Source organism: Elgaria multicarinata, chromosome 3 (genome assembly GCF_023053635.1).
Source record: "Elgaria multicarinata webbii isolate HBS135686 ecotype San Diego chromosome 3, rElgMul1.1.pri, whole genome shotgun sequence".
In the NCBI taxonomy this organism is placed as follows: Eukaryota; Metazoa; Chordata; class Lepidosauria; order Squamata; family Anguidae; genus Elgaria; species Elgaria multicarinata.
Genome location: NC_086173.1, coordinates 89809104 through 89832455, shown reverse-complemented (window position 1 = coordinate 89832455; position 23352 = coordinate 89809104). Strand labels below are relative to the sequence as shown.

General features: G+C 44.2%; 1 protein-coding gene across 2 annotated transcripts in view; it reads left to right on the top strand.

The window, feature by feature from the left end:
* Nucleotides 1-23352, top strand: part of ANXA6 (annexin A6) — a 58120-nt gene that overhangs the window by 22452 nt on the left and 12316 nt on the right. For both annotated transcript variants that reach the window (XM_063120869.1, XM_063120868.1), the window contains exons 12-20: nucleotides 2056-2178; nucleotides 3393-3451; nucleotides 5523-5601; nucleotides 6862-6943; nucleotides 13505-13599; nucleotides 16160-16273; nucleotides 18189-18279; nucleotides 19249-19328; nucleotides 20457-20510. In XM_063120869.1, the coding sequence (XP_062976939.1) occupies nucleotides 2056-2178; nucleotides 3393-3451; nucleotides 5523-5601; nucleotides 6862-6943; nucleotides 13505-13599; nucleotides 16160-16273; nucleotides 18189-18279; nucleotides 19249-19328; nucleotides 20457-20510 (777 nt within the window). The remainder of the gene's footprint in view (nucleotides 1-2055; nucleotides 2179-3392; nucleotides 3452-5522; nucleotides 5602-6861; nucleotides 6944-13504; nucleotides 13600-16159; nucleotides 16274-18188; nucleotides 18280-19248; nucleotides 19329-20456; nucleotides 20511-23352) is intronic.

Genomic DNA, 23352 nt, shown 5'->3' with positions numbered 1-23352 from the left:
TAGGATTAGGATTTGAGGGCCAAGCTAGAGACAATATTAAGTATGTGATTTCCTTTTAACTGGTCTGGTTCTTTTTCTTCTAATATCCGTATTGGGTCTAAATAACAGCTGAGGAGTGAGGTGATCAGTATTCCCCCTCCTGTATTCCTAGCAAAGATTTCCACCCGCCCATGCTGCTATTACCACTAGTAGGGAAATTCTCTTCGGCATTTTCCCCATCTTAATGCTTATCTAATGATATTTGAGTAATGATGAATTGAGACCTTTCAGTATAAATGTATAGTGGTTCTAGAAACTGGGTGTACTGGGAACAGCCAAATACCTGGAATATGCCTCTCAAGTCTAAGAGTTCTGAGTGATATAATTCTCTAATTAAAATTCACAGTGGCCTATTGGGTTTCAAAGAACAATCACTTAGCCACTTCTGTAATTTGGGTTTTAAAAATAAAACCCCACCTGTGACCTTTATTAAGTAAGTATTATAGTGGATAATTCCTAAAAAAGAAATAGACCTTACCTCAGGCCTATTTTGAACCTCCATCCTTTAAGGTGGAAGCTCTTCTCGTTGGATGTCAGAATACAGAATGCGGCCGTTCATTGAAGGAAAGGATTCTGAGAATGCTAGGGAAATTAGTCTATTATTTCTTCTCTTATGCTGGTGCTTGCATTTAAAACAGCTTTTGGGGCTGGCCTTTGGCACAAGAGCCCTGTTCAAACAGCAAAGCTTGTACAGTAAATGTGCTTATGGCAGGCGGCAGCAGGCTCTGCCTTTCGCCATACATGAGTTTATTATGTGCAGAGACGAGTCCCGTTGTGTAAACAACACTAATAGAAACTCTGAGACAAGGAGTGTTCTGTGTGTGGGGAAAATGAGAATGTTCATTCATATAGGACCCAATAAGGAAACCTGTGAAAATGTATTTACAAGTGTTAACATTTCCTATTCACACATATACACCCACTAATGTTAAAACTTGTAAATATGTTTGCATTGGTTTCCTTAGCGGGTCCTATGACATGACCTAGTGGTGAATAGACAATCTCACTACAAACATAGGTTTCCAATTTATTGTTTCAGCCATTGTTCTTAAACAATTCTACTGACAAACTATATTTGGACCATCATATTTAGAACAATATACTGTTACTAAAAGGTCATCTAACTAAAACAAAGCCTAACCAACCAATCATAAAAACAACATTTAAACTACTAAAGTTAAAACAGTCTCAAATGTACCAATCAGTAATTACTACTGCAGTCAACAACACTAGTTGTAGGGAAAATCTTCTTGATTTTAGAAGGTATCGTAGCCAACAAAGCAATTTTTATATGTGACAAGTCACTTCCCTTCAATAAGAAATGCAGTTTCTGAGCAGTATTCCAAAGCAAGGTTTGGGATACATTATACATTTTCCTATAGTGGGAAACCACATTGACTCTCCTTAACAAGTAAAGACACAAGTCCAGCACAATATGCGGTTCCCAACCCTGCTCTCTCGGATATTTCAAGTAATAATGCCAGTGTGTTTTAAACGTTTTATTAATGAATGGACAAAGTGCTTTATAATAAACCAGGTTTACATGTGCATTCGCTCTTCCATAGGGAGCAACCAGAAGCAACATAGTATTTCCTCCGAAAATAGTACTCAGCAGTTCTGAGTTGGGGGCCTGGAGGTGGGCAAATGGGCTGCTATATTGTAAACTGACTTCATGTGAATGTGAGCAACGCTTATAGTCTTATCAATACCCAGAGCAGGAGGATTTTCAGAGCTGTGTGTATATGTGTGCAGCACCAGACGTACATAATTAGACAGATAGCAATTCATTTCTACCCCCTAAGATTTGGTTGGTGATGTTGTACAACAAGCATTTCCAAATATTTCATATGTGTATGGGGAAATATCACGATAATTTTTGGACAAATAAGGTATTGGAGACTCTTAATGGGCTTTTCTATACCATGGCTATCTGTTCCTGCATTCATTAATGCCTTCAAGCAAACTGACATCCCCCTCTACTTTGGGATTGTTGTGATCTTTGTGGGTCTGTCGCAGGGCTTAGGGACGAGAGACAACACGTTGATTCGTATCATGGTGTCGCGCAGTGAGCTTGACATGCTGGACATCCGGGAGATATTCCGGACTAAATACGAGAAGTCCCTGCATCACATGATTGAGGTAAATACCGAGTGAGTGAGTTGCATATGATGCGCTAGAGAAACAGAAACAACTTCTTTTCATTGCTACCACCTCCTTTTCTTTCTGCTTTGCAATGGAATGTCCCATTCTTGCTTATCTCATGTTATGTTTTGGAGTGATCTTTAGCAGGCTTGGATAACCTTGGGGAAAGGCTTGGATAACCTTAGGGAGCAGCAGTTTGGGTTAAACTTTACTGAGCCTGTTCAGACAACATGCTAGGCCATGGTTAGGCTGGTTAGGTTAAATCATGGTTATTTAGCCACCATGGTTAGGAATTATTCACACAACACACTAAGTTATGGTTCACACAACATGCTAAGCCATGTTTAGCTCAAAATGCTTAAGCACCGTGGCTTAGCGTGTCATCCGAACCCCGCCTGGTCTTTTTGGCATACATGTATCCCCTCTTGGGGAACAATGCATCTTTTCCAGTGTGAATCCTTCTCATGTAACTAAAGGACTTTGGTGGTGGTTTTTTTTAAACTGGATTCTGGTTCAAGAAGCTTGCACATTTGAAGAAATTTCCAGAAATATATGTGTGTGCGTTTGTATTTTACATTCAGTGTTCTTCGGGGTGGGAGTGGGGCTGGGGCTGTTTATTGCTCACCCTTTCTCTTGATGTTTTTAGCTTCCAGGTCCCATCAGCTCCAGCCAGCATGGTCTATGGACAGGAATGCTGGAAGATGTAATCTAAAACATCTGGGGGGCGGGCGGTGGCAGCAGGTCGGGGGAGGCTGTTTTATAGCAGAGAGGACATTGAATAACTTTTAAATAACACTTCCTGACACACACACACGCACATTTCCCAGTGAACCTCCTAAAATCTTAAGAATTACCAGTAAATATCAACATGCACTAAGTATCTGGAATTTATTGTAACATCCAAGTTGAGGAAGGCTGATCTATGACATTGTTGGATGGAGGGGGCATTATTTCTTCTTGACAGGGTTTCATATGCTGTGCTTTAATTTCCTCTGGGGAGAGAACAAAGGGGTTCCATAACTCAGTGACCTAAAATGTAGTTCATAATCTCTCTTTCTCTCCCTTGGACTGGGGAAATGTATCATAGTTTGAACCACCCTAACTGTGGACTTCTGGACAGTGTCTTTTGATGGCTTGTCTATAGTAGATGTTGTAGGAGTTAGGTGTATTTCAAACCTGACCTCTTGTCTTTTGTCTTCCTTTCTTTGCAGAGTGATACATCTGGCGAGTACAAAAAGGCGCTGCTGAAGCTCTGCGGGGGAGATGATGAGTAAGCCCTACTCCTAGTTAATAATTGCCCCCTGCCTTTTACTTCTCCCAACAAAACTAGAAAGGAGGCATTCTGTCATGAGTGGAGTGCTGCCCATTGATGGGTTAAAATCATAATCCTTGGGAAACCACCATACTGTAGCATGAGGCCAAACGAGATGTTATCACAGTGGGCTTACCTGCCAAGACACTGGGAGTTTTGCCTTTGACTGTGTGTGTGTGTGTGTTTGTTTGTTGGGGGAGGGGGCACAATGTAGATGGGAAACAAAGAAGTTCAGTTTCTGTTTTTTTAAAAACAGAACTAATTTATTCGTTTTATTCCAAAGAGTCCTGTACAGTTTTAATGTCCTCTTTCATTTCTGAAAAACACATGCTTGTTATTAGCCTTTAGTTGCCAAAATCCTTTTAGAATTGCAAATCAAAGCATCTCTCCTCTGTGACAAAGCCCAAAGGCAGGGGTGCACAACCCGTTCTTTGGCTCCAGTGCTGGCTTGTGTGTATGATGTGCGTACGATGCACATGTACATACACTGGGGTAGGGATAAGGGGCTTTAACCTCACCTCCATCCCAGCGATCCTGTGCAAGAACACTGCGGAGAGTGTGGCTCCTTTGGAGTTGCCGAGGTAGGGGGAGACGAAAGCCTACCCTCCTCCCAGCAAACCTGGCAGGTATCGCTGCTTCCCCACCACCAGAGTTGCTGGGGGCAAGGAAGCTCCTTCCCATTGCAGAGACCCCGATCACCAGTCGGGGAAGGGGATTTGTTGGTGGGTGTCTCAGAACCACATGCAGCCCGTGGGTTGTGCACCCCTGTCAAAAGGCAACCTTCCCAAATTGGGATATGAAAGAAGCTTTTCATCCGAATTTGTCACATAGCAAGGCTCCCTCCACCCGAGGATTTCAGCCTGGTTTTGGTAGATTTGTTAGGTTTTGGCTACAAAAGTCTCTACCTGGGATCCTCGGGGGATCATTCCATGGTCCTGAACTGACTATGATTCAAGAGCTGGACATATATTGGACCAGACAAAAAAGTCATTTTAATGTTCTCATTTTGAATCTCATATAATGTGATTCTGATGGAGATTTGCAGCTAGAGAATACGCTAGGAGCACTGCACAATGTATTTTACGTTTTGTAGTCAGCAGACAGATGATTGCTCCCCTTTGTGCCTGGTAGAGGGTCTATCCCTAGTAGCCGTGGGCTGAAACCGGTCAGCTTCCACTTTCTTTCTACGTCTCCATGCCAGGACCTGATCCAGTCTTCTGCCATATACTGTGTCAGTGCAGGATCTGAACTGTGACGTTGCATCAATGATGCACTTGAGACCAGGGATAGGCAGCCTGTTGCCCTGCAGATGTTTTGGACTCCCATAATCCCTGAGCACTGGCCCTGGTGGCTGGGGCTGGTGGGAGTTGATGTGTGTCGCATACGATGTCCGTGTTCATGGGGAGCTCTTCCTTTTCTTCTAAGGGCTAAAGTCCATGTCACCTTCAGTATGTAGCAAGCAGCTCCATCGGTGCTTTTTTCTTACTGAAAAGTAAGCGCAAGGGATCCTATTAGGATCTTAGCATTGGGTGGATGGGAGGAGGGACTTTTTAGCCCTTTGCTTCCCATCGTGGTCCTGATTCGCACCTGCTAAGGAGGAATAAGTTCTCTTTTTTAAGGTGCTCCATCCCTTTCTTGCATCCAGCATAAACAAACAAGCTGGTCGCTTGAGGAGGGAAGCCCCCTTCTTCTGCACCCAGCATAAAAAATGTTAGCAGATTGCAGCAGGAGAGAAGGGTGGGGCTCTTTATTCCTCCAGTGCCACGCCACAGCAGGCTAGTACATTTTGCAGATTCTGGCTTATTTACAAGGCTTACTTAAACCTAAAATGCAGCCGTGGCTAACTTAAAACTAAGGATTTGTAAGTTAGAGTCATGTTCAGGTGGGTCTGCGAGGCTGTTTTGCTTCTTGGGAATGGAGGGAGCGGGGAGGGGTGAGAACGGCACCTGCTGACTTGCACAAGACCCTGTGTTTCTGTGTCTTCACCATGTTCATAGACCTCGTGTCCTCCTATCCCCTCCCATTTCAGTGCCGCAGGTGAGTTCTTCCCCGAAGCGGCGCAGGTGGCCTATCAGATGTGGGAACTTAGTGCAGTGGCCAAAGTAGAGGTCAGAACCCACCCCCTCCCTGCCCCCTGTCCGTGCCTTGCTGGCTTGAACACCACAGCTGCTTCACTCTGCGTGCTGCTGACCCCTTTCTTTTCGGACTCTTGGCTGCCCTTCCTGTTTGGTGGGCTACCACTACTACTATGACCAAACACCTTTTAAACCTGCTCTTTTTTGTTTTAACCAATATGGCTTCATAGAGAACCTTTCCTTTTTCCTCCCCCCGCCCCCCTCTGGTCTTGTGCGTGCTTATGAACTAACCTATTAAGATGCTGGTATCTTCCCAGTACACTTTAATATGGAATATCTCTATTGGTAAGATGCAAAGTCTGCCCTATGAAGGTATTCAGTTTTAGGTGCTCATATGCACACTGCACGATTACCCTTAGTCTGCTTCCGTGCAGACTCATGAGAGCTTATTTAAAGCTATAGGGTAGCAGAAATGTGCCTTCTGGATCCTTGTATCTCCCTTGCTTTAATGGAGTGCTTCCAACAAAACAATCCATAGTGCCACTTTGTAAGGTCAGGTTATAAATAGACGGGCTTTCTTTTTCTGTTTTGAAAAATAGGCAAGCTATTGAGCATCTACTAATCCCATTCAAAGGGTGAATTCATGTGTCGCATGTTTCATGTGATAATTACAGCTATCACTTGATTGCTTCAACAAGTAAACCTTCTGATCAGCACAGATTATCCTCGCGTCATGCCATTCAACTGCCTAATGGTAGGACGCAAACTGAGAGGCTTTAATTAAGATGTTGTGGCAATTGCCATTGCTAGAACAGACTGTGTGAACTCACCCTAGTTCTTGTGCATGTGAAGCTCTTAGCAGACCTTGATTCAAGGGGCCCTGTGGTCAGTTCATGGAGACGTTTGTCCACCAGACTGAATTTATGTTCAAAAAACAGGTGGGGTGGCTGGAAGGATGCTTTGGGGGGCCTGAACTGCCATTGAAAGACAAGGACAACCTCTCCCACGCCGACTCTAGGGGATGCATGGGAATGAAATCTATCTAGATGCTCTCTGTTTCTTTACATTTGCTGCTTTTTTTTAATGCAATCGTGCATATGGGGGATTTTTAAAATTACCATTATTTGGACGCTCTTTTTCTGGCTTGCCTGTTTTTCTTTTCATAAACAAGAGGATTGTAATTTCCCAGCTTGCTCTATCCCTGATAGCTGCTTTGCCCTTTTCTCTTTTTCTCCCCCCGTCCCTGCCGCCCTTCGTTAGGCCTGGTTTCAATCTAAATTTCTGTTTCCGTAGCTGAAAGGAACCATTCGTCCAGCTGCAGATTTCAACGCTGATGGAGACGCCAAAGTGCTAAGGAAAGCAATGAAGGGTTTTGGTATGTAAGCCTTTGTGAAGGTTTTGGCATTTATGCAGACTGAGGAAACCCAGTCGCCCTTTTTACCCTGTGCGAAAACAATACGGATAGGCTTGCAAGATGGGAAGAATGTTTGAATGTCTTAAAAGTCCAAACTTCACTGAAGCAGAGTTTTTCCAACCTGGAATCTTTAAGTGTGTAATTCTACATCAACTTCCCCCATTCTCGTACCCCATGGTTTGCCAAGCACATACTAAGGATGGCTGGCGTGGTCTGCACCTCACCCTGCATAGTGTCTTTTAAGTCGGACTCTATTTCTAGGGGTTTTTTTCCAATAAAGTCGCTTGTTGATTTAAAGGTACTACGCAACTTTCTCACAGGTGGACAGATATCCCAGTAAGTGTTGTTCCTGCCAAGCTAGCTGCTTCATGCAGCAGGTTGAAGTGCTGACATATGAGTAAATCTACTTCTGGATATGTACCCTAGCCTAGGGGTGGGCAGATGGTAGATCTCCAGACCGTTTGTACTTAAAATCCCAGATGCCCCTGCCAGCATGGGCAGTGGTCAGGAATGCTGGGAGCTAATGTTCAAAACATCTGGAGATCTACTTTCTGCCCACCTCTTCCCTGCACAGCCATTTGAAGCAGCTCATTTCTCCTTCGTTGAGTCAGATGTCTTGTTACTCTACTGCTCCTTTGTGATCATTGCGCCCCCAGACGGCAAGTGCAGAACAGTGGTTCTGCTTAAAGGGGATGATTTGGGAGGAAATTATACGGAGGTGCCAGTTGTATCGGAAGGATTACATTTGTCTCAAGTGCTGGTTGATTTTAGGTTTAGGGGAGCCAGGTGTGTGGCCTGTTAGTTACACTCTGGGTTCTATACTGGATTTTGCTGCTTATGGTTAGTAAGATAGATGTTGGATAGTTTAGATTCTGAATACATATTTGGGGAGCATCTCCAGGTAGGGCTGGGAAAAAAACCCACCTGAAACCCTGGAGAGCCATTACTGCCAATCAGTGTCGACAATACTGGGCTTGATGGACCAAGGGTCTTACTCAGTATAAGGCAGCTGTCTGTGTTCCTAAGAGGATGACTGTAAGCCTCCCAACTCCTTGGCTTATAGCCATCCAATGGGGAATGTGAGTATTTGCCTCTGTGCTCCTCCTGCTCTGCCTTTTTGCTAGATGGGCTTTTTCACCTGTCTAGCTGAAACATCGGGGAGGGGCAGAGTTTGCGGAAAGCTGGGGATCACTCGTATCCCCCCCTTCCCCAGTCCTGCCCCTCCCACAGGATCGCATCCTTTCCAAGGTCACTTTTGAAACCTCAGAGAAGCAGCTGGCGCAGTTCTCTCCGTGCTGGCTGCGAACGGAAGGGAGAGGGGAGCTTGGGCTCATGGGTCCAAGGTTGGAGCACTGCCTCCGACCTTGGATACTGGAATCCGAACTGTACTATTGCCCCCCCCCCCCCCCCAAGACACTGTCTAGGGCCCATAGGATTGCTCTCCCTCTTGATCAAAAATAATGTAAATACTGTCAGGCTACACACATATGTACATAAAAGTATGCTATTCTAGAAAAGACCCAGCGTACAGTTACAGGAAGTGATAGTATTAGTTACTCATTTGCATCACGAGGTTCTTATGAAATAAGAATCTGAAGTGTTTTTAAAATTTCCAGAAAGGCACAGATACTGGAAGGCAGTGCTTCAAAGATGTAAATTGCTTCACCCTTCAGGCCAGCTTCCTGGACTTGCAAAAGGGAAATTTCAATACATATTTAGTGGCTAAAACTCCTGGAGTGCTTCCAGACAAGGCATTTATGGCGCCATTGCCCTGCCTCATTCACGGTCGTTCTTATGGGGCGTGGGGGCACGGCCAGATGCTGCTGTCTTCTACTTGTGACCATCCCTGTGTTTCCCACCACTTTCCCCCTTGTTTTCCTTAACACAGAAAATCTGTTAAAGAGAAAAAGATAGAACAGTTGCACAATGCCTTCTCATTGGTCCTTATGCTTGCAGTAAAAGCTGGCAAGCCTTACAAGGATACTTACACCTCTTAGTTTAAAGAAAGGAAGGATATATTTCTGAGGTGACTTGGTTGCCTTCCTATTCCTATGACTCTAGAAAAATGCTGCATGCAGTTCTAATTGATTCCATACAAGTCTTTGTAGCAACCATGCTGTACCCTGGCAAAAGTGCCCCAATTCTCTCCACCTTTTCTCCTCATGTCAAAGTTAGGGGAGGAGATGTCCTCCTGTGACCAAATGAGATTTCTTAGCTTGCTGCTTCCTCTGATATCCAGTAGATGGTGCCACTGTATCAATAGCTCTCGTTTATAGACGGAGGGAAGAATTGTCCTGGAGAGAGTTGCTAAAAAATGATCAACCTTCTTATAAGTTTGATAACCCACCCCCTTTTCAAGCAATTGCATATGGTGGTGGTGTTTGGTAGCATTATTGTCAACTTATTTTATTTAGAAATGAAAATAATGTAGGAGTAATCGGTGGATTGATTTTTGCCGTGAGTCAGGGGAAATTAGCTCCCACACACTAAAAGAAGAAGCTAAATTTGTCAGAGAAGAGGGGGAATCAATACTAGAGATGCATGTTGGAGAAACCCCCTCTTTTTTTTTAGGACATTCAACAGCCAAGGGGGAGTTTCTGGTATTGTCAGAGAAATAGGGGGGTGCTAAGAGTTGTAGTCCAACACTTCTGGAAGGCATCTGATGTGGGAAGGATGCTTACTGTGCTAAATCTTAGGATACGTTTAGCATCTTACTGTGCTAAATCTTGGGATACGTTGTTTGAGTTATAGCCTCTGAACTGTTTCTTTAGCTGCCTCCAATGCTGAACACATTGACTGAGTTCACATAACACTCCGTAATGACTGTGGTCCTGTTCAGACAACACACTAAACCATGATGGTTAAGCGTTTTGAGCTAAACATTATGGCTGAAAGTATTGTGTGAACATGACTTAGCATGTCGTGTTAACCATTCCTAACCATGGTGTCTACATAACCACGGCTTAAACACGCTCACTAACCACTTGCTGCAAAAGGGCTGGTGGCCTAACCATGGCTTAGTGTATTGTCTGAACAGGCCTTGTGGGTTGTTGTTGAACCGTGGGTTAGCGTGTTGTCGGAGCCCAGGGCATTTTCCTCAGGGTGTCTTGTTAACCATACAGTGTGGCATATTTTTCTCGAACAAAACACCTTGAAAGCCCATGGTTGGTTGTTGAGTTGTTCAGAGCGTCTTTGAGTGAAGGCAAGTGGTGAGAATAGTTGATAGAAAGAAGGGAAGAATAAGACAGAATATTAGAAAGTTGCTAAGTGTACCTCTGATGGTGGTTGCAGTATCCCAGGAGACACACATCTTTTTTATTTCACATTGAAGCTATTATTCCTCCAGGGTACACATAGATTAGCCAAATAATTCAGTCCCGTCCCCCTCATTTCACAGATTGCCGTGTTTTTCCTTTTCTCTTACATATCTAAGGTCAGGTGAGCTTCTGTTGCTTCTGAACTCCACACTCCATGTATATTTTACTGTACTGTGAAGCATGTCGTGAATCATTTTTTGACTAAATTACTGCATGCTGCAACTTTAGTTTCTATGAAATCTCTTGCCATCATGTGGGTCTGTTTGGCAGGAAGAAAAGAAGAATATGGCCTACTGCAGAACCATGTTGAGAAACTGCTGATGTGATTTGCAAGTGATATGCTCTTGATTCATCCTAAACGTAATCTCCAAGAAAGGAGAAAGTTACTGCAGACCAAGGGTGGACAACTTGTAGCCCTCCAGATGCTTTGGCCTACAACTCCCATCAGCCCTGGCCAGCATAGCCAATGGTGAGGGGTAATGTGAGATGTAGGCCAAAATTATCTCGAGGGCCATGAATTGTCTACTCCTGCTGTGGACCATAAGTGATGGGAGGAGGCAGATCAGAGCAACATTTTGCTTTTAGTTTTACACTTAAGATTGAATTATATTTGTTTGGCCTGAAATGTGAGGAAGGTCACTTGGAAAAGAAAATAAACAAGTGGACAAGGTGTACTGAACCCTCCTCCCTTTCACCGATTCATCCTTAGCAGGGCCCCCTCTCTGCCCATTTTTAAACCTACACCCACTGCCCAATTTGGTTCCAAGACCAACATGACACAGGGAAAAGATGGAGGTGGTGGGCAAGATTTTCAGAAAAGTCAAAGTGCTGGAAGGTTAAGCACCCACCGGCCCTCTCGTACAATTTTTCCTCTATACCTATATTCATGTGCTGGCCCAAGAATTCGCATTTGTCAATGTAAGGTATAGTTGCACCCTTTGGGCCCTAGATTTTAATGGCACTTCCACACATATAGCTTAGTGTAGCTTAGCACAGTGTGAAATGGAATGGAGTATCCTGAAAGAGGACATGGCTGTCTGGCTGGCTAAAACCCTAAATAGGAGCACTCCACACTGCAACTTATTGTTGCAAGTCTCCCTTGTACTCTGTGTCATATACTTTAGCCATGACACCCTACTAGCTCTTAGGGTAATAAGCCAAATCAGGAGAAATGTCCGTAGAGAAGCGCGGGCAGCGTATGAACTGGCTCTTACTGGATTTAACACGGATCCCGGACACAGGCACTCACAAGCTCACCAAAGTGAGGTTTAAGACCTTTTATTCAGGCTATGGGTAGGTGATACATGAGGTAGACTTAATAAAATATAAAAGCATGCATAACATAAGAACCCAGTAACAGGCTAAAAACAATAAAACTTATTGTGTCTAACTTACACCAGGGTAGATCGCATCTCTCTCCGTCACACATTCCTCTCACCAGCTGACCACACCATGGTTAAGGCAAACCCCTTTTTATACTCTTTTCACCTGCTCTCCCCTCCTGCCCCCGGCTTTGTTCTTCAGGCTAACTTTGCACCTCCTCGGAGTTGCCTCATCACTCAAGGCGGTTTGACAGATATCGTCTGGGCCTGGTGTCTGTCTTTTCTCCCCCAGCAAGGTGTCATCCTCCCTTTGGCGTCCCTGATATTCTATGAAACCATAAAAGTTAATTAAAAGGAACCCTCTTCCCACACTACATCACCCATGTGCCCCTACTTGGCATAGTCTACCAACTTTCCCTTACAATGTCAACAAAGAATGCAAAGTTGTGAAATGACAGTAGAAGAAAGTGTTAGGGATTGGTTCCCCAGTGACTCACTATTTGTATGCTTGCTTATGGGACAAAGTACTTGAGGAAGGGTTACTCAATCATTTTGTGTTATCTAGGGTATCTTTCTTTATTGAAATCTGGGATAGAAATATTCACCCCAGAGTTTCTCAGGATGTGGAGGGTGCGTTGGGAATTGGCTCTAGACAGTCTCCAAAGATCTTCAGGAGTTGGTGAAATTGCTAAAATGTTTCAAGGGGGCAGGTGTTTACTGTAGATACAAGGAGGTAAAGGGTGGCCTGCATTCTTTCTTCTGCCTTAGTAGGGACAGATATCTTTTTTTCTTTTTTAACCAGGAATGTCTCTGGAAATGATCCTACATCACAGCACAGTTGTTCATGATGGGCCATTCTCAAGCAGAAATGCTGCCAGGCTGCTACTCCTCCTTGCAGTCCTGACAACTTAGCTGTATTGCAGTGTGAGGGTCCACCTTGACCTTCTAAGCTCTCAGTACCACTTATGCAACGTGGAGGGCCCAGGCTTCACTTTGTCTCTAGAGGGACCAGGTTGCTTTTAGGTCTCCAAGAATCCATTAGTTTCTTAAACTTCAGCTGTTGCCAAAGCCAGGGATTAATTGATGTTGTGTGAATGCTGTAAGCAGAAATAGCCCTCTGCACCCCTTTTAATTTTTCATCCCCTCCAAGTTCCTTGGTTCAGTCTAAGTGGAGAGGACCCAAGCTTCTTGCCTGCAGTTTCTTTGGTCAGCTTTACAGGGCCATTTGCTCCCCTCCTGCAAAGGTCTATAACCTGTGATGTGGCAGAGGGAATATATGCCTCAGAACTAGGTTGGCGCAGGCAAAATCTTGAATTCTGCATATTTATAGAGAGCTAGAAAATGCAAATATGTTTTTTGTCCAATGTGATGTTAAGCTTGACCGTGAGTGAATATTTCCCACCCCTTTGCACAGTCACTGCAGCCCACTGTGACTTATTAGCCATGGTGTGTTGGAGTGCCCATGACTGCCAGGTTGCTAATCAAAACCCCTGCTGTGGCTTCTCGTTATCTGTAAACCCAGCAAGGGTGGTTCGTTGGGGTGGTTGACAAGCCATCCAGAACCTATGGGCTGTTTTAGGGTTGTAGGTGGCTTGTCAACCCACCACAACAACCCACTTTCACTGGGTTCACACATAATGAGAAGCTACGGCACACCCCAGCTGCACCTGAATATTCAGGTGCCACCATAACAAGAAACCCTGTGAGGAAATTTACACATGGTTGGTTCTTGTTACGTGCCAGTTGTTACGTGCAACACAGCCAGTGTGTTGCTCTCTAGGTGAGTGTGGGAATCAAACCCAAACATTCTTTCCATCTAGAGCTAAGTCTCATGAGCTGTGAAAAACTAGATGAGTCATAGTTTCTGTATGTTTGGGTTTCAGGCACTGATGAAGATGCTATCATTGAGGTTGTCACACGGCGGAGTAATGACCAGAGGCAAGAAATCCTAAGGGCATACAAGTCTCATTACGGCCGGGTAATTCGCATGATGTACTTACTACACGTAATCTTTCCTCCATCACACACACAAACACTGAATTTTTTCTTTCCTTTCCCTTGCTGCTGTTTCCTCCAGCACCCCTAGGTTGTGCTAAACTTCAAAAATAGCCAAAATGCTTCCCCACTTTTTTTTTTAAAAGGAACAGCTTAGTATTGCCTTTCTATTGGCTGCCTTCATAAATTAATGGTGTAACTAGACAAGACCTGTGATCTGAACTCCAGTAGTTGCTTTCTAGGCCCATTCTCTTAAGCATTCAAGAGGTGAGCAGTGATGACGAGCCTTTCTACACTAGGCTTTTGTTGTGTGTTTGTGATTGCTCACTCACAGTAGTTTGTGGGTCCTTTACACAACATCGTCATCCTCCAGGGACTCTCCCTTGTTTTGCAAACATCACAGTGGTTTTTTTAAGATTGGGGAAAGTCTGGTATACCCTGAACGGCCTATGTATTTGCACAATTCTGCTATATCACATAGCAGAGAAAGAAAAATCCCAGAAAAAAGCACATGTAAAGGAGCTGATCTTAAACCTGCAAAGAATCCATAAGCAGAAGCATAAAAGCATAATAAATAAATAAATAAATAAATAAATAAATAAATGCCTCATGTAGAAATGCCAAAGATAATGAGATGTGTACCTTCCATGTATTTAGGCTGAGTGCTCTTGTTTTTCCAGCCTTTTTGTGCAATATACATTTAAAAAATGTTTCTTATATTTTAAAAGCAGAGAAACTCACCCTCACCAACGACCACTGTTTTGGGGTGCCTGTACTTCTTAAATCCATATATTGCTATACCTTTATTAGGCCAAGACAGTTTCCCTCAAACATACAAGCACACACACATTCATCCATCCCCACATGCTTTTAGTAAGACTTTGCTCAATGAAGAGATCTGGTGATCTTGAAAGCTTACACATTTTTTGTGATCTTTGAGTTGGCCTAATGAAGTACTACACTTACGTGGACCTTGGAATGTTTCTTATGGCCAACATGGCCGCCTTTGTTTCTTGTATGTATGTTTTAATTTATCTGGATTTAGACTGAATAGGACTGCTTGTGAAACTGTGGTTGCTATCTGGAAATCATGTTACATCCGGGCAGAGCCACCCACAGCTAGAATCTGTTTTTACAAGCAACAGTGTTCCTCCTCTCTTTTCTGCACATCCCTTCCTGCTTTGGCCATGGCTAGTATCTACTATTTAGGAACATAGGAGCTTTATATGGAGGCGGAGCCTCTGTCCATCTCATTCAGTATTGTCTAGCCCTGTGGTCTTTAACCAGTTGGTCGCAACCCAAAAGTGGGTCACAAGATGTGGTGTGATGGCATGGGAGGCTGCATCCTTGATGAAGCTAAGTGGGTCTAGGCCTGGTCAGTTTCTGGAAGGGTGACTACCGGGGAACCCCATGTACATAGTTTCCTGCATTGAGCAGGCGTTATTATTTATTTATTTATTACATTCCTATACCGCCTAATAGCCGGAGCTCTCTAGGCGGTTCACAAAAATTAAAAACATTCAAAGTATAAAACAACAGTATAAAACCATAATATAAAATACAATATAGAAGCTCAACCAGATAAAAACAGCAGCAATGCAAAATTGCAAATTTAAAATGCCGAGTTAAAATTTATTTATAGACTGTTAAAATGCTGGGAGAATAAAAAGGTCTTCACCTGGTGTCTAAAAGCATATAATGTAGGTGCCAAGCGAACCTCCATAGGGAGCTCATTCCACAGCCGGGGTGCCACAGCAGAGAAGGCCCTGCTCCTGGTAGCCTCCTGCCTCACTTCTTTTGGCAGGGGCTCGCAGAGAAGGACCCCTGAAGATGACCTTACGGTCCTGGCAGATACATATGGGAGGAGGCGTTCCTTCAGATAGCCTGGCCCCAAGCTGTTTAGGGCTTTAAATGTTAATACAAGCACTTTGAATCGGGCCCGGACCTAGACTGGCAGCCAATGAAGCTGGAAAAGGACTGGTGTGATGTGGTCTCATTGGCCAGTCCCTGTTAGTAACCGTGCTGCCCTGTTTTGTACCAGTTGAAGTTTCCGGACCATTTTCAGAGGCAGCCCCACATATAACGCATTGCAGTAATCCACACGAGAGGTTATCAGAGCATGGATAACTGTAGCTAGGTATCTCTGTCCAGATAAGGGCGCAGTTGGTATATATTGATGGCCTTGTAGGCCCCTTCCAAATCTATGATTCTATGAAGATCAGTCCAGATGGGTTGCAGCAAAGCTGTTGCCACTACGTTGGGCAATTGTGAAAGTGAGTCCTATGTTGCAGGTTGGGAGTCCGAGGTGGGTCTTGGGTCTGGATCAGTTGAAAACCGCTGATCTAGCCTGTCTAGCAATGGCTCTTCAGGGTTTTGGCTTTCCTTCTTCCTTCCTTCCTTCCTTCCTTCCTTCCTTCCTTCCTTCCTTCCTTCCTTCCTTTTCTCTTCTCTTCTTTTTTCTTTCTTTATTATATTTTTATATCACCTAATAGCCAAAGCCGTCTGGGCAATTCACAAAAATTCATGAGTGTTTCCCATGACAGGATTTGATGGCAGACTTGAAATCTGAAGTTTCGGGACCTTTGGGAAAGGTTATTCTTGGACTGATGATGACACCAGCGCAGTATGATGCGAAGCAGCTGAAGAAAGCCATGGAGGTTTGGTCTTTTTGTTGTTTGTTTTTAATTCCCACTGAGAAAACATGATGTAACTTTTTTTTTTCTTGGTTCACTTTATCTGCCATGCTTAGGGGTGTATTTCGTAGTGCCATCAGGGCAGGACTTTGGAGGAGAGGTCCAGGGTTTCACTCAGCAAAATGGACAGGAGGCCCCCAAAGGCAGCAGGGCTGGCTCTCCACCTTTTGAAATAAGTGAAATAATACACTTGGGTGCATAAGGGGTGGGCAGGGGGCAGGGAGGGCTCATGAATCAGTGTGGTGTAGTGGCTAAGGTGTTGGACTGGGAGTCGGGAGATCTGGGTTCTAGGCCCTACTCGGCCATGGAAACCCACTGGGTGACTTTGGGCCAATCACAGACTCTCAGCCCAACCTATCTCACAGGGTTGTGAGGATAACATGGAGAGGAGTAGCCACCTTGGATTCCTTGGAGGGGAAAAAGCAGGATATAAACGTAATAAATAATAATAAATAAATAATAAAAATCCAGAAAGTAAAATGACCCAGCTACACCGCTGGATGTATTGAAGTCCGGCCTCTTCCTGATATAGGTTTTGTGAGTGGGAACTTGCTTAAGCAAATCTTGTAGCTGACTGGGGTGAAAAGGGATCTAGATGGCCTACAAGGTCCCCCTCCAAGTGCACGATTCTGTTTGGCTTATTTATTTATTTATTTATTTATTTATTTATTTATTTATCTTATATACCGCTCCCATAGCCAGGGCTCTCTGGGCGGTTTACAGAAATTCTAAAATTGAGGTAAAAACAAGTATACAAAATTTAAAATTCTAAAACACAGAACATACACACATAAAGCATTAAAAACCGATTAAAAACTAAACATGTGGGTAATTAGGATGTGCCGCCATATGCCTGGGCAAAGAGCTTCTTTGCTCAAAGGGCCAATGCTGCAGGAGTAGTCCAAGTGGAAACTGTCCCAAGTATGCCCAGATCACAGATCCAGAGCAAGAGAGCTTGAGTTTTTCTACACAAGGCATTTATTGTCTGCTCGTGCTTCCTTACTCATGGTTGTTTACAGGATCTTTAGATGATGTCATGATCCTCCACTTTCACCTTTTTTAAAAAGAGCACTTCCCTGGGTTTTTTTTCTTTCTTTCTTAAAATGGGGGAAAATGGGGCATTATTTCTCAAAGTGCTGTTCCTACATGCGTATTTGTGCTATTCTGGTATATCACGGCTCCACCTAGAGGTTAGGTGGTAGAAAAGGGAAAGCTCTTCGTGTAGAACTTGGGTCTCAATTATGTGACGAAACAGGAAGTAGATGAAGAGATTAACAGTCTCGTGTAGCAAAGCTCTTTGTGTGAGGGGAAAACTAGAAGTGCCGTATCATGATTTCCATTGGTGTGTATGTGTGAGTGAGCGAGCATAGTATAGTGGCTACGAGTACACAGCCTAGTCTGACACAAGGGCCCCCAGAACCAAATGCCAATTCGCTGTCACTTTCATGGGCCTTAAGAAGGACGAATTGCCCCCTTTGGGTACTCTCCCTCACCCAATAGTGTGGAATGTTTGTGCTGCAAAGCTGGTTCCAAGCTTCAGGTCAGTGAGATCCATGAGCAAAAGGAGTTGCTGGGAAAATCCTCTACTATGCTTTTCCATCAGGGAGACTCTTAGACCTTAGGAAGAGGAGAGGGCTCCCTCCTTCTTTGGACCCGACACAGCAGGCTAAGGCTGCTCCTGGTTCAAGCTCTGGCCCCTTCTTCAGCTCCTCCCTGAGCCACCCTCATTTAGTCAAGAGTTGAAGGGGTGTGCCTGGAGGCCCCTGCGCTGACCCATCTCCCAGCAGTGCGATGCCTTGCATCCAGGAATGTCGGCACACAGCCACCCTGAGGTGCCTTTATCAACTCTTAAAAGGCCACATGTCTTTTATCCTTTCAGGGGGCTGGAACTGATGAAAGCGTTCTCGTTGAAATCTTGGCCACTCGGAACAACCAGGAGATCCAAGCAATTAATGCAGCATATAAAGAAGGTGAAGTGCTTTGGGGGGCACACAACTGTTTTTAAGGGAGAGGTGGATACGGGAGCACACTGGGAAGTCAGAAAATCCCTTTCCAGTTGCTCCATGAAAACATTTAGGGTGCTTTCAGATGAGTCTTTGATGGCACCGTCGCTTTGCCTCAGTGACAGAATTTTTTGCGGGGGTCCAGCTGATGCCAACTTCAGTTTGTAACCTTGTGTTTTCCCACTGCCTCTTCTATCTTTTTTTTTTTTTTGGTACCATGGAAATCTGTTAAAGGGGTGGGGAAATAGAATAGCCACACAATGGCTTCTGGCTGTTCGCTTTAAGAACCCTCTGTCTGGAAGCACCATCTGTATTGGAAGTGTGGTTCCCCCTTCTTCTGAAGTGTTGAGAGCAGTTTTAAATCTGTGTTGCTGCTAGAAAATTATCCAGGCTACTTAGAATTAACCTAAAGTTGTGAAAAGGGTGTATTGGTGCAGCAATGAATTAATTTTGCTCTCTTGATGCTCATTGATGGCATTATGGTGGTAGATGCTGCCATGACTGTAAGGACAGAATGTGTGTCTAGTAAAAGATGTGTTCCTGTACTATGATATAGCCATATTCAAAGCCTATATCCCTTGTTCCTTTAACACTAGAGCTCCCCCACTTAAGAATACACACGTAGGCGTCTGTTTAGCAGTAACCCTATGCTGTGCATAGTTCTTATGGCCCTATGTTGCTCATGAAAACAAGAAATTTGTGCTCCCACTTAATGTAGTGCGTTGGTACATTGGTTTCCAGAGGGGTAGGCTTGTAGTGATCCATGAAAGCCAAATTAAACATGTTCATCCTTAAGGTGCCACAAGATTCTTTGAGGGTATACTAGGTTGTTCTTTGTATGCAGCCAGTCTCATTTCATGTGTATGTGATGAGTGTCAATGAACAAAATGTGCAAAGATCGGAGGTGGATCGGTAATCTTGTGTCTCCACCCACAGCTTATCAGACATCTTTGGAGGATTCCTTGAGTTCTGACACCTCCGGACATTTCAAAAGGATCCTCATCTCTCTGGCTCTGGTAAGGACTCCTTCTCCTGCATGCTTCCCTTATAGCCTTCAGTTAAAACAAAATTTAACATCTCCTGCTTTCTAACATTGATGTGTGTATGTGCAGATGTTTCAGCCACTCTGCGGACATAGGATTATATTCTCTCTTACCTTTTTGGATGAGGGCGGGGCAAGGCTCCTGACCCCTTGATCATGGCATGATGAGCAACAACAACCTGAATATGAGCCAAAAGTGTGATGTGGCTGCAAATTTTTTTTGCTATTTTGGGATGCATTAATAGAAGTATAGCTTCCAAATCAGGCGAGGCACTGATTCCCCTCTATTCGGCCCTGGTTAGGCCTCATCTAGAGTATTGTGTCCAGTTCTGGGCACCACACTTCAAGAAGGATACAGACAAGCTGGAGCATGTTCAGAGGAGGGCAACCAGGATGACCAGGGTTCTGGAAACAAAGCCCTATGAGGAGAGACTGAAAGAACTGGGCATATTTAGCCTGGAGAAGAGAAGATTGAGGGGAGACTTGATAGCACTCTTCAAATACTTAAAAGGTTGCCACTCAGAGGAGGGCCAGGATCTCTTCTCGATCCTCCCAGAGTGCAGGACACAGACTAATGGGCTCAAGTTACAGGAAGCCAGATTCCGGCTGGACATCAGGAAAAGCTTCCTGACTGTTAGAGCAGAACGACAATGGAAGCAGTTACCTAGGGAGGTTGTGAGCTCTCCCACACTAGAGGCATTCAAGAGGCAGTTGGACAGCCATCTGTCAAGTATGCTTTAAGGTGGATTCCTGCATTGAGCAGGGGGTTGGACTCGATGGCCTTATAGGCCCCTTCCAACTCTACTATTCTATGAGAAGGATGATGGCAATTGCGGTAGTAGTTCTCTTCTGAGTGCCAGGCAGCTGCCATCGTGATTGCCCATAATGCACTGCCTTAGGGCATTGTGGACAATTGTAATGGGGCCTGACCTAGTGTTCATCAGAGCACCAGAAAAGGAGATCCAGGGCTGTGGTGTTGGCCGCTACCCAAGGATGCTGCCTGCTGACGCTGGGCTTGATTGTGGCCATTCTGCTTGCTGGAATGCACTGACTCATATGCTTTTTGCAACTTTACTCACTGTTTCTCCATCTTTAAACACAGGGGAGCCGTGATGAAGGAGGAGAGGACTTCGCAAAAGCTCACGCAGATGCCCAGGTGAGAAATGCACACTTTGATATATGTGCAAAATGAACCACAAGTGCAGGTGCCGTTATTTCCTCTTGCCTTTACGATTTGGAACTGAAAACACAGAAATTGATGCTAGATGATTTTGACTGAGCTTTATTTAACTGAACGTCGTCTGCACTCTGTAGTGGGTCACATGCCTGTGGTTCTGACTATCTTGGAAAGTGAAATGAATAGGTTATGGAGCCCTTTTTCTAAAATATATGTTACTTACTCCATGAAAAATACAAACAAGCCATCATACTAGGGACCCCGAGTATTCAAGGCCTAGAATAAATCGTACCATCCGCACCTTTGAAATTTTCTCATTGACATAAAAAGGTAGTTTCTGTTTTAGGAGTTCAGTTCTATTACTGAATGTTGTGGCATGACGGTAGCTCAGCTGCCACACTGATCCTGCTAGTTTTGCTTGAACTCGTGGTAATGGGTTCCTTGATAGTTAAGACAGTGGGTACCAAGTATTCTGATTTTAGCTGTGACAGTAGGTCTGGTAGCATCCTTGGGGCTCAATCCAATGCATGCTTAGCATGGCTGGTTGGGGAATGCTGGGAGTTGTTGCACTTTTTTTAATCTAAACGTGTAGCATTGCGCCCTTTGGGCCTTACACCAAATGCCCCTGTCGGGAGGACCTCTGAAAACCGAGTCGTGTGTTGAAAATGCGCACTGTAACCCATATTCTCAACACGGTATGACTTCCAATGATAACATGCAAAAGGAAAACAATTATAAGTGCCTTAGAGAGGGCCTATCCTAAGAGTTATGTCAAAGGCCGTTTTCCCAAGTGGTGATGCAAAAAATATTTTAAATGTTCACTTCTGTAAATTGACTTTTTAGCATCTACATTTAACCAAATGTACACTGTGCTACTATGTATGAATGACTTTCAGAAATTATGCACTGTCGACTAAAAGTCATCAAGTTTGAAATCGCTCTATTTCCTGGTGATATTCTGAGCTTTCTAATACCCATGCCTGGCATGGCCACGCATCTTGTTCTCTAGAGAATCCAACTGAATCTGCTGCAGTCTTGGGGTTAAACTACCCGATATATGAAATACATTGCATGAATCTTTGTTTATACTCACAAGTGAATGTGTGGACCCCCGTTGGAAATCTGTGTGTGAAATTATTCAAGTTCCATCTGTTACTTTATACTGTACACATGCCATTAAATCCAGTAATGGCTGCATTCAGATGTAATGATAAACTATGCTTTATCCTTCCATGCATCAGCTTCAGGCTCATCTGACCCCTCCCCATCCCTTGGTGCAGCCACGAGGAGATCGGAAGATTTTGCTCCCATTTTCTGATAACCACAGTTTAACATTACATCTGAAACTTAAACTGTGGTTAATTTTAACTGTGGTTTATTGAAACAAATAAGATTCGTAAACTAAGGTTTGAAATTGGCTTGTTTCAGCAAATCCTACTTATTTATTTAGAATATTTATATACCACTCCCCACTGAAAAATTTCAGAGCGGTGTACAAGATAAAATGAAAATAAAAACAGAATAAAACAGTTAAAACAAAATTTAAAAGAAGCAAAAACAGATTCAAGGCTGCATATTAAGGAAAGGTTTCTTGGAATAAAGAAGATAAGACTAACCACACTTTCCCCCCCATTTTGGACATAATGCTAAACTGTAGTTTTTTAGAATTGAAGCGAAAGATTCCAAGCTCCTCATTGTGGCAGTGCTGGATGGTGAGGCATAGGCGTGCACAAGTGGTGTGCCGGGTGTGCCCAGGCACGCCCTAATGTCTCAAGCAATAACGTCTCTCTGCTGGGAGCCACATTTCAAAGAGGCCAGGAGGAGGGTACCTGAAGGCTATTATCACCTCATAAGACCCTCCTCTGGCCAGTGCGCCACAAAGCCCCATCAACGCTCATTCCCCCACCCCATCACCAGCAACGGCTCTCCTGTGGTCAGGGAATCTGAACACCGAGTAGAGCATCGATTGAACAGTCTTTAATAAAGAAATGGATAAAAATAATGAGTATTCAATAAATATTCACCTTTAAAAAATAAATTAATTAATAAAATTCCTTGGGTGCACACCCTAATGAAATGTGCTGTGCATGCCTATGTGGTGGGGAAACATATGAAACTGAGGCTTGCCCAGGCTCATTCCTGTAATGGAAAGCCATGGTGTAGCTACACGGTCTGAGATTTTAGATGGGAGTCTTGAACCTGGAACCTTTTCCATGCAAGGCGTGTGCTCTGGCACTGACCTATGACCGTGTGTGTGTGTGAGGCATTCAAACATGCAAACTCCCACTTGCAGCCTAGAGTCCATATAGTACTGGAAGAGGGTTGGCAATTGACACTGCTGAGTGGATAACACGTCCCTAAGAGGCTATCTAGAGGTGATGTTCAAGTGCTTTTAAGGAAGCCTTGATGCCATTTTAAAGGAACTGCAGGAAGCAGGAATTTAGAATGGAGAAGGGAAGTGGGTACTTAACTCTTTCCCTGCCTGTAGCTCCCCTATTCCAAATTGCATCCCACCCACCATCCACTCCTGCACACTTCTTGGTCTTGAAAGGCTGCCTTTTGAGCCCTTTACAGGAAGGCGGTAGAACAGCTTGAGTGTTTTGGAGTGGAAAGGAAAAGAGTTGTGCCACCCCCATCCCTTCCTTCTTACTGCTGCCACCACCACTCCACTCCAAATTCCCCTGCGCTAATGCTGGCTTTCTTTTAAAATAAAAAGGGAAGGCCTGGGCTGGCTTGCACATCACCTACAAGGCCAATGCAGCACAAGAACAGCCCCATTGAGGTGTTTGAGTCCCTCACCTGATGTGGGAGTGTGGGGAGG